The 12,017-nt window shown below is 37.3% G+C and overlaps 1 protein-coding gene across 1 annotated transcript in view; it reads right to left on the reverse strand.

The window, feature by feature from the left end:
- Positions 1 to 7,360: 7,360 nt before the first annotated feature.
- GTF2A1 (general transcription factor IIA subunit 1) overlaps positions 7,361 to 12,017 on the reverse strand; it is a 47,127-nt gene continuing 42,470 nt past the window's right edge. Inside the window, exon 9 of the mRNA XM_017873849.1 lies at positions 7,361 to 11,632. Coding sequence (XP_017729338.1) covers positions 11,525 to 11,632 — 108 coding nt within the window. The 3' untranslated portion in view covers positions 7,361 to 11,524. The remainder of the gene's footprint in view (positions 11,633 to 12,017) is intronic.

Here is a 12,017-nt window from a genome sequence, read left to right on the forward strand (position 1 = left end):
CAGTTCAGTGAGTCACTACATTTCTATTTTTGCTCAAGCCAGATTGAGTTGGGTTCCTGTACCATGCAACTAAGAGTCCTTACTATGAGTAGGTGCTTCACACAGGTAACTCCCAAGCTTTCTGCTCCTCTCTGCCAAATGAAAGACTAAAGTATAGCAACACCAAGCAACAGCCATGGCATTTGGCCCTGCCATCCTGGAGTGCAGTTCAAAAACTGAGCTTGAGAGAGGACAGCTACAAGTCTACTCCCTGTTTCAGAGCAGCTGCATGCTGTCTGAGAGGTCCTGCCGCAGTTCCCTTTCTTTCACTCCTCTTTAAGCAACAAGGAGCAAGGCTGATGGTCAATGGAGGGTAACTTTTCTTTCTTCCACCCCAGACCCACTCTGACAAAGATCCCTTGTTCCAGATCAGATCATTAATAGCACTGGCAATGGCTATGACCCTTCCTCCCTTTCCACCAACCCCACTCCTCCTCCCAATGTCCAGGTCCGGATGAGAGGCAAATTGAAATCTTATGCCAAATCACAGAGCTGTGGCTTCCTTATTCTACTCCTTTATGAAAAGAAATAGCAATGATATCAGTAGGGTTGGTTGTGCCTGGCTGGTTGCAAAACAAAACCTTTTCTGCCAAGGCCAGAGTCAGAACAATTCATAATGAGTGCTTTAAAGCTCAAAAGAAAAGCTTAGCAAAAGGTGGCAAAATGTTCAGCAAAATTCATACAAGAGAGGTGAAGTCCTTATCTTTCCACTTAGCACTTGACTGGGCCACCTGGCTTCTCACTCTAATTCATCATTTTCTTGAATATGCTTATAACCTGTCAGGGATCTATTCCTTTCCCTTAAACTTCCTCACTTAGGGACAGCATCTCCCTCCAGAGTTCTCACCTTCTCCCCATGTGTTCCCTTAAGTCCAGAGTTCATCAGAAAAAAAAGACCTCCTCATATGCAGTGAAGCCATTCCCGTTCATAAACTTCATTTCTGTTGCTAAGACCTAGCAAGAAAATACAGAAATTGAGCAGCTTCTGAAGCCTAACCAGTTCTCAGAACCAAGTAGTGAAGAGAAGACAAAGAACCAAAATTTATTCTATTGTTTTAAGCCACCCAGTTTGTGGTCATTTGTTATGGCAACCATAGGAAACTAATGCACTAGCCCATGGCACGCCTGCTCTGTGCTTAAACCTGTGCTATGCGCTCTGCACTCCTTATTCATGGCAAAAACATCCTTACAAGGGAGGTACTGTTATCCTTGTTTAACAGACAAAGCACTTAAATGCCTTGTCCAAGGTCTGCCAAGGAGAGAGTGGAGCCTGAATTCATATTCAAGTCTATCCAATTCTAAAGCTCATGCTTTCTCCACCATGCCACTATTTCTGTAGTTAATAAAATGTTTGTTTTCAAATAATTAAAGAATAAGATCTGGCCAGGCATGGTGGCTCACACTTGAAATCCCAGCACTTTGGGAGGCCGAGGTCGGTGGATCACTTGAGGTCAGGAGTTCGAGACCAGCCTGGCCAACTTGGTGAAAACTTGTCTCTACTGAAAATACAAAAATTAGCCGGGTGTGGTGGTGGATGCCTATAATCCCAGCTACTCAGGAGGCTGAACCAGGAGAATCACTTGAACTTGGGAGGTGGAGGTTTCACGCAAAGGTTTCAGTAAGTCTAGATGGCGTCACTGCACTGCAGCCTGGGTGACAGAGCGAGACTCTGTCTCAAAAAAAAAAAAAAAGAAAAAAAGAATAGGATCTGATTCTGATTCTCTGATTTCCAGGTTTTAGCATATTTGACATCCAGAACATTTCATTTCTTAATACTTCTTTCTCTCGTATATGACACAATTATTTTCAGTAATAATCACTAAATGAAATGAATGTATTTCATGTACGGACTAAAATTTGCATTTACCAAACAAAATGATTGCACTTCACAGTCCATGCATTTGTTTCATAATTAAGCAGAAATAAAAATTCCCAGTGGTCACATAGAAGGATGTAATTGAAGAACTAAATTTTGTTTCTTTCCTTACAGCTGTTGTGCTCCAACTCTTCCTTTTTATTCTACTACTTAAACACAGAAATAGATACTACCACAGAAGTTGGAGGCGTGAGCTGAGCCATAAGTGAGCAGAAACAATTCTAAACCTACAAGAATCTACTTTAGAAACAAACTAATGTGGCTGTGCCCTCATGTTGGGGTCTGACTATATAACTGGGAGTTGTCTGAATTAACTTCCACACTGAACACAACATTCACTAAAAAAATATGTAGGCCAGGCACAATGGCTCACACCTGTAATCCCAATACTTTTGGAGGCCGAGGTGGAAGGATTGCTTGACCCCAGGAGTTTGAGACTAGCCTGGACAACATAGCAAAACCTAATCTCTACTAAAAAATAAAGAATTAGCCAGTTGTGGTGGTACATACCTGTAGTCCCAGCTCCTGTGGAGGCTGAGGAAGGAGTATCACTTGAGCCCGAAGGCTGAGGCTGCAGTGAGCTATGATCATGCCACTGCACTGCCGCTTGGGTAACAGAGCAAGATGATGTCTCAAAATAATAATAGTAATAACAAGCTTTTCTTCTTTTACTACTGTAGTAAAAACAAAAAACACACACAACATAAAATGTACCATCTTACCCAATTTTAACTGTACAGTTTAGTAGTGTTAAGATCATTCACACAGTTGTACAACAGATCTCCAGAACTTTTTCATCTTGCAAAACTCAATCTCTATATCCATTGAACAATTTATCATTTCCTGCTTTCTCCAGCCAGGGGTAACCACCATTCTACTTTTTGTTTCTAAGAATTTGATCACTGTAGATAACCTCATTTAAGTGGAATTACGTAGTATTTATCTTTTTGTGATTGACTTATTTCATGTATGTGAAAGGTAAAAAAAAATGAAGTTAACAAATATTTTATTAAAACTAAACATTAATGTGTTTCATGCCACTGAACCGTACACTTAAAATGGCTAAAATGGTAACTTTTACATATATTTCATCACGGTAAAAAAAAAAAGGAAAAACACTCAACAATAACTGTAACAATTAGACCAGTTAGAACAAAAAAAATCATGTCTTATGGAAGGGTGTTCTATCATTGACATAGTTTAGGATTGCTGGCATGTGGTGGTAATAAAATGCACACTAAATTTAATCAATTTAATTATGATTGTGTTTATATTTTTGGCCAGCAGTTCACTTCCTTATTGCCCGTCCCCCAGGACTGACTGCCCCCCTCCCTGGGCACAACACTACGGCAAAATATGCCAAGAGCAGGATTTGACAGCTTTACCATGAGGCTGTCCAGCAATGTGGGCTCCCATGCTCACATATTTAAAGTGGGGGTTTTCAGTAACTGTCTTAGTCAGTTTAGGTTGCCGTAACAAAATACCATGAAATTGGTAGTTTCTAAACAATTGGCATCTATGTCTCACCGTTCTGGAGACTGAGAAGTCCAAGATCAAGGGGCCAGTAGATTTGGTGCCTGGTGCGAGTCTGTTCCTTGTTGCACTCTCACATGGTGGAAGGGGCTAGCTAGCTCTCTGAGTCTCTTCATAAGTGCATTATGCCCTCACTGCCCAAAGACATCCTCTTCTAATACCATCATCACCTTGGGTTAGAATTGCAGCATATGAATTTGGGGGAGTAGAAACACTCAGACTATAACCACCACCACAGGACATTTGTCTCCAAGTTTCTATATTCTTGCTGCATCCTGCCATGAAACCCGCAGAAGCCATGCTCACTTTAATTGCATTAGGGAGCTCTCTTAGGAATAAACTTATTTCACCATCAGATTCACCAGAAGAGAAGTGATATGAGGTGAGGCTAAACAGATTTCCTTCAGGCAAACAAACATACTGATTTGTGTGTGTGTGTGTGGAAACATTCTTTTCCTTTAACTCATTGAACTATTAGGAGAGGGTAAAAACAGAACTGACTATTTTGCCAATCCCCAAGTCTTCACTGAATGACTCTTCAGGACTTTGCTGTCATGGTCCCAGCCAGTGTTTTTATTTGTCTGTCTTTTCAGAGTGGTGAGTACGGACAGAATATCTCCTCTGAATAGAAACAAGAGACCAGGTTGCTGCAAGGCCACAGCCTCTTATTAACAGTATCTAAGATGGAAACCATTCGTTCCTGGAAACTGAGGTGAAAAGACCCATCCCATCCTAAGCTAGGGATGGAGTATCTTGACCTCACTCTGCCAATCTGCCCTAGCTTCAAACTATGGTCTTGCTGTGTGGCCTTAGGCAAATTACTTGGCCTCCACACAAAGCTCCATCAACTCATCTGTAAAATGAAGATAAAAATAACTACCCTCAAGGGTACTGTGTGTGTTTGAAAAAACGGACAATGCATTTGGCACTCAACAAGTATTTATTCCAAGTTCCCATCCCCCTCTTCTTCATACTTGCTGCATACTTCAAAACCAGTATTTCCAAACACTTCTCTCTGTTCCACAAAAGCTGTGTCTAAAATCTTTCAGTGTCCTTCTTCTACCTGTAATGCCCTCCTTGAGAACAGGAACTCTTGGTTGTGGGAGACGAATTCTATGGAAAGGCTCCAGAACACATGGAGCATGTCAAAAAGGAAGCTTCAAGAACACGAAAATAACACTAAGTACATATAGCACATACCCTCTTTATAACGTAGAACTTAAAAACTGAGTGCCAGCTCAAGACAGAGCACAGGGTCCTTATATATTTCACACCAAGGAGGAGAGGAAGTCTTGGAAAGTAGATCAAAGCAGACTTGTGCTAGAACAAGGTTCAGGAAGATGTCAAGGACTTTGGAGTCTCTGTGCTCTTTCAAATCCTACAAATGGACCTCCAGTGGCCTCATCCACTGAGGCCCAGATTGGCCCCCCAGAGAGGCTATGCAAGGGATGAAGAATCTTGAAGGGACTCTGCCAATTCTACCAATCACTTCATGAAGACTGTACTGGGTTTGAATATGGGTCTAGTCACGGTACACATAGTAGGTACCCAAGTATTTGCAGAATACATGAATGACAATATACAATGGGCTTAAATGTAACAAACTCCTTTATGTTCCAAGGTAATCAGCCAACCACAATTGTGATGCTGATATTACAAGTATTGCTATTTTGGTAATTCACTGAAGATTTTTGAATAGGGTATTGAATGCCTAATGGGAAGAAAGGGCTAATTGTGAAGGCAAAAGACTCCCACAAGGAAAATGTGATTCTTAAGACATACTTTGCATGAATAATGCTTTTCTTTCTGGTTGCAAACAATAGAAACAGACTGATTATTTTAAGCAGAAAAGGGATTGGAAGGGTACAGTAGTTTGCAGCAAAAGTCTGCTCAGGAGGTTGCCAACAGCCCTCTTGCCCCAGTCACTATCACACCACCAGACCTGAACATATATAGGACCTCTATTCCTGCAACTTTGTTTCATGCTTTTAAGACTCAAAGTCCTGAGTGTAAGCATCAGTTTGACCACCTCTCAAGATTTTGGTCCGTTTCTGGATCCAGTGACGGGTGACTATTCTACTTCCATAAAGAGGTATGTATTACCCTCCACTCTTCTTGGTATGAAGCAAGACAGGAAGGGTATTCTGACACTGAGAAGCCAAAACAACAAATGTCCCTTGTGCATCTCTGCTGAAGGTAAACAGCTCTAAAGAGCTTTACTCTCAGGTGGGCATGGTGGCTCACGCCTGTAATCCTAGCACTTTGGAAGGCCAAGGCGTATGGATCACGAGGTCAGGAGATCGAGACCATCCTGGCTAACACGGTGAAACCCTGTCTCTACTAAAAATACAAAAACAAAATTAGGCAAGCATGGTAGCGGGCGCCTGTAGTCCCAGTTACTTGGGAGGCTGAGGCAGGAGAATGGCGTGAACCTGGGAGGCGGAGCTTGCAGTGAGCTGAGACAGTGCCACTGCACTCCAGCCTGGGTGACAGAGCAAGACACAGTCTCAAAAAAAAAAAAAACCAAAAAAACCAAAAAACCTTTACTCTCTTCATCTCTTGCAACTAACCGGGGTGAACTTTAGTTTTCCTGGTCCTACTTGCCCCATTCAGCAATGCCACCCTAACCTATGCATCATCATGGAGGGTCTGTCAACACAGAGAAGTCAATATGCCCTTTTTCAAAGTGGAGGAGACATTGTGAGAATCAGAGTGATATCCGTATCTTCAATGTTTGACAACTGTTTTCTTCCCTAAATGAACTGGACAGACTCCATTAATATTTGGAAAAGTCAATTTTTAAAATGATAGTTCTATCATAGTTTTAGCTTTCAGAAAATTTGACTTATTTAGACATATAATCTAGAGTTTTTTTGGCAGGGGGAAAGAGAGGGAGCTTAAAAGCCCTCCCATTGTTTCATTACCCCTCTCCCATACCCAGCACTCAATTTTCTTCCTTCTGACACTTTCCGCTGTAACCAGATGCATTGTTTCACCAACTTACCCTCCCAGGCTTGTTTGGTTGTAATAAACTCTTTCACTGACTCTCAATTTGTTTTTGCTACTTTTGATCGTTTTTTCCGGTTCACAAGTAATTTTAAATTATGCAAATAATTATGAAATTAAGCAAATAATTGTGACATCTGAGTGCTGACCGTGTACTAGGCACCAGCCTAAGAGCTTTACATGCATCACACCTCATTTCATCCTCAAAATCTTGTCATTTTACAGATGGAAAAACAAAAGCCAAAAGCTTAAGCTTAATCAAAGCAGGAGCTTGAATTAAACTGCAAAATACAAGATTTGCTGGCAATAAATAAGATAACTTTATTATGATTATGTTAATAGTTAAAATTTGCATGTTTTCTAGATAGTCTGTTAACAGGATAAAAAAATACAAAAAGGTGAGGTTCTTAATGATTCAGCTGAATTAACTATAAAATTAAAATACCTAATTATTTAGTATCTTCTAAAATAACACAAAATAAATTCAATATGCAATACAAACCTCAGTAACCCAATTCTCCTAATATGCAATTATTTATAACCTCTGAACTAAGAGGAAGTGGTTTGGCTAAACAGAGAAATCACAATGTTTTTATCCTAAGTAATCTATACTTTGGGGTAGAAATACTCATTTAATACAATATGTTAATTATTAATATTTCACAAGGAGTAATCTTTATTTTTAAAAACAATGTTAATTATACCAATTTTTAGTTATAATTTGTTAATGTGAATTTGCCCAACCTAAATTCCTGTGTGCCTGGAAAATACAACTTTTTAAAAGCTACTATTAATAATTTGCAACAGTTTACTAATTCAAATTGACATCTCAACCTACTTATCTGTAAGGTACAGAATTTAGCATCTTTTTGTTGTTAAATGGAATTCTCATAACAATGTAAAGCATTTTCCTTTCTAAATTGTATTTTATTCAATTATCTATAACAATGCCATATACTAGTAAGCAAAGCAAGCAACATTACTTTTTTTAAATAACATCTTTAATTAAAGTTTTTGCAAAGGTAGAATATTAAACTTAAAATAGGTCTTAGTACATCAAAATACTAAGTTCTCTAATTGTATTCCAAGATGGTCTTTAAAACATAATATCCCATATATCACAGAAGAGCAACCTTGATCTGCAATGAATTTTACAAACATAATAAATATATTTACGCCATTACACATAACAGTATGTACAACAGCAGTTGACAATAGTAGCGCAGAACAGCAAAAAGGATTAGCCCTGCCCCCCAAATCATAGTCCTGATGCAGACTGGACTTATTAAGGAACTTTGACTAAAAGAGTAGTTACTAACTCAATGTGTAATAACTTCCCTTAAAAGAGAAGAGAAAAAGTTTTTTTGTTCCTCAAAATAAACAAAAATGTTAGTTTGGTGTGTTCTTCATTAAACCATAGACAATGACAAAAGACAGAGTAAGGCAGGCTTAAAAAGGGAAGAACATAAACTTCATAGTAATTTCCATAGCATAATAGAGGACTAAAATGCAAAGCTATTTAACAAACTCATGAGGAAACAAATAAAGCAACTATTTTTTACTAAAGAATTCAAAATCTGCTATAGCTGATTCTGACAGGTAGGTGGAAGAAAGACATGAAATAAAATGAAAATGTACAAAGATGGATCAATAAACTATTACATTGCACAAAAGCTCAAAAAAAAGTTCAATATGAAATAATCAGAAAAACAGGAATTTTCTCAAGTGGAAGAAAATGCTAAGTCATAAAGAGAACTCCCAAGAGGAAATTACGTCTGCTTTCCTATACAAGGGGTATTCACCCTCTGGTAAGAATGGTGACATTATTGCTATGAGAATCAAAAATTACTCTTAGAGGGAGACAACTCTTTTCATTCCTCCATAAAAGCCAGGAAAAAAAAAAATCTTTGATTTTCACTATAACAAAAGAAAATACTCATATAAAAGCTATATGTTATTTCCTAAAACCAGAATCTATTATGCTCATCAAGCATACATTTTAATTACTACACACTGCTCAAGTCTTGATGTAATCTTAGAACAACAGAGTGGCTTTCCTTTTAAAAGAGACAACAGTGTAAATGTGACATTATGATGGCATTTTAATTAACAGAAAGAAATGTGAACATTTAAAAAATAGAAACGCCCAATATAAAGATCCCCCTCATATAACAGACATTTTACTCTAGAAATTAATTGCACATTAAAGAGTTGTTTTAGCCATTATGTGGCACTCCACAGAAATTAAACATGCTCTCAGGCATTCAAATGGTCTGATTATACAAATGACCACCAAGCAAGAGTTTGTATACTGAAAGGCACACATTTCCATGTTTTATCTTGTAATTTTGGGTAAATTTTCTTTAGTACTGTTGATTAATGTTAATTTTTTAAAGTAAAAGGTGCCATCACCATCTGTGCAAATCTAAACAAATCCTCTCCAGAAACCATTACTTATTTTCATAGTACCAAGTCTGAACTATTTTCTGCCTTTAGATAAACATGCTACTTTCATTTTAAAATTCTGAAAGTGGAAATCCCTTGCCTTTTCAAAGGAATGACATTTCAATGGAACCTAATACGAAATGATTTGTTAAATACAATGTTAAAAGCATGATTAAGAATTCAAGTACAATAAAAGATAAGCAAGTGACATTCTTACAGCAAAAGCTACTATAATAAAACTAAAACATGCTATTTGATTAAAAAGGACACAATGTAAATAATATATAAGAGCACAATTTGGTATGCAATGTAGCTTCTTGGACCAGCCTTCAGAATTTTCACAGGTAAAAGAAAAGCATTTGCCAAGTATACCATAATTAATATGCAATACACAGGTGCAAATACAAATGGTTATTTCCTGCTTCAAAAATAACAAAATAACTACTCTGAAAGCAGTGGTTGTTAATATTTGAAAAATAAAGTTACAAAAACAGGCCAGTAAACAATGCTACTATGAATATGAATGTCTACATAGAGGGCCCAAGACAAGCTGAATATCATACAGTAATCCAAGTTTCAGTAGCATAAAAACTACTAGATAGCCCAAGGGTTTCACTTAAGCAATACTGCAGCACTGCTGAATTTTTATAGGTAGTTCAGGTCACTGACTTCTTTATTGAGTAAATACAAACCTACTAGCAACTATATTGAAGAACAGTTGAACAACAGGACTTCTGTGATGTTACTCCCTCCCATTTCCTCTTCTCTCAGTCTCATTAACAATAATATATATTCTAAAAACTCTGTGTGCTTTGAGAGTCGCAGAATAAACAAACTTCCCCTCAAAAAACTAATTAATATAGTCAAAATAAAAACTGTATTACCAAGTTATGGCAGCTAAATAAAATCTAACTACTAGCATGCTAGACACCACCATTTACACCAAAGTTTAGAACATAATTTAAAGAGATCAAGGTGGTAAGCTGGGTGGGAAGTTGAAAAAAAAATGTTTGCCTTTTTTTAAAGTTAAAAGATTTGTGTTAAAAAAGAAACACTATATAATAGCTCACAGTTTTCTTCTTTGTAATGTACTTTAAAAAGTGTTTATGTGTTACTTCTGAAAACACAAAGGCAAAAGGAAGACAAAAACTGAAGATTAAAAAAATATATCAATATACAAGTAACCTAAACACATGTAAATTTTGTCAAGATAAACCATGGAAAGTTGAATTCGTTGTAAGAACACAATGGTGAAGACAAGCATTCCTGCAGTTCTCCCAGGCAGCGAATTCACACTGAACACAGCAGTGCCATATTGTTCTTCAGAGCCCCTTACAGAATACAGACCTACGCATTCTTAATATACATATTACATTTCTATTATTTTTAATATACAAGTCAAATTTCTATGCTTTCTTCCCGATGTGCAAACTGGAGCCAACGTCTTTATTTTCAATGGCCTGGAAGGGCCACCAAATGAAAGAGAGGTAACTTAGTGGCCCACCCACCTCTTCCCCCCAAATTTTCCCCTCAAATTACAAAGTTGATTTTAAAAACTTGTTGAATTAGAATAGATTTTTAAGATTCTTTACTAGTAAACACAAGAAACTTTTATAATTACTAAATTGTTTAATAAAATCCAGGTCCTCACCACCTGCCCTATGCTAATCAATGCACAGACTGTTTACTGGATGTTTAGCTTAAAAACTAAACACATTTATAAGCACACACTTCAGCCCAACAGGAAAAGTCTACATATATTCATGTGTATACAGTTTCAGCTAGATGGTATGCTTGCAAAATAAAACTATATTCCTGAGGAGCTAGTTTGGGGTTTCTTTTTAAGGTGTGGCACTAAAAGAAACAAATTAAGTTTTTCTGTAAGGAAATTAAAGTTGTCGTTTCAATTCCACCGAACTCAGACAAGACCCAAGTCTTTAATTACATTTAATAAGTATGAAAACCTAATTAAAATAAATATTCATTCCTGGGTCAAATTTTATCTCCAAACTATGATCACTGATAACTTTAAATCTTAAATAGATGTTTCATAAAGCTGGAAAGGAAGAGGTATATATCACTGAGGGAGAATAGCAAGTAAAAATATTTAAGACCTATTATGAGAGTTTTAAATTGTTTTCTTATACAAGTGAATTAAAATTCAACACAATTCTTACCCTTTTGTAAAAAGCTCACACGCAACTTTTACCAAATATCACCACATACAATAAGCAGTTTCAGTTCAATCTATCAAAACTGAAGTTTCTTCAGTTCATTCCAACAAGTATCTTCTGATTGAACCCAAGTTGGAGGAAGGAATATAGACAAAGCTTTACATGCTAATTACCGGTGGCGGGTACCTGTATTTAAAATCAACAATTATGGTTTTCCTACACAAAATCCCAACCCTCCCACCCAACAACCCCAGGTGCTACAGTTCCATGGCTTGCCAGTAAGTAGTGTCTATGTTGTCAAGGTCTATCTTTGTTCCAGTAGCTTTGCTTCTACTGCACTTTTCTGACATGCAGAAATGAAGTTTTGGTTGGCATATGCCCCAAGTTTCGAACTGTCCACTTTAAACTTTTTTTAAGTTTCTTTTATTTATAAAAGAAAAAAAGCAACTCTTCACCATTCCGCATCTCCAATGGCTTTGGAAAATATATAATCTCTTCCATTAAGATTCATAATGCCATCCTTGAGATGAAATTTCCATTTGTTTTTACTTCTGTGTATCTAAACGAAAACAAAATTTAAAAAATTAAGATACTATCAGAAAACAGAGAAAACAAGTAACAAAAGATCCATACACACACACACACACACACCCACACCCCCCCCACCTCAACAAAACAGTATTTACAGTATTGTATTTACAAATTGGTTTATTTTGTTTTTGCAGAGGCAGGGTCTCCCTATGTTGTGCTGGCCGGGCTCGAGCTCCTGGCCTCATGTGATCCTTCTGCCTCAAGCCTCCAAAAGTGTTGGGATTACAAGCGTGAGCCACAGCACCTGGCCTAAAAATTGGTTTCTTAATAAAGTTTAATTTCACCAAAAAACAAAAACAAAAACAAAAACAAAAACACACACACACCAAAAAAAAAAAAAAACCCCCCCCCAT

The sequence above is a fragment of the Rhinopithecus bieti genome, unplaced genomic scaffold, assembly GCF_001698545.2.
Source record: "Rhinopithecus bieti isolate Rb0 unplaced genomic scaffold, ASM169854v2 scaffold_6782, whole genome shotgun sequence".
Classification (NCBI taxonomy): Eukaryota; Metazoa; Chordata; class Mammalia; order Primates; family Cercopithecidae; genus Rhinopithecus; species Rhinopithecus bieti.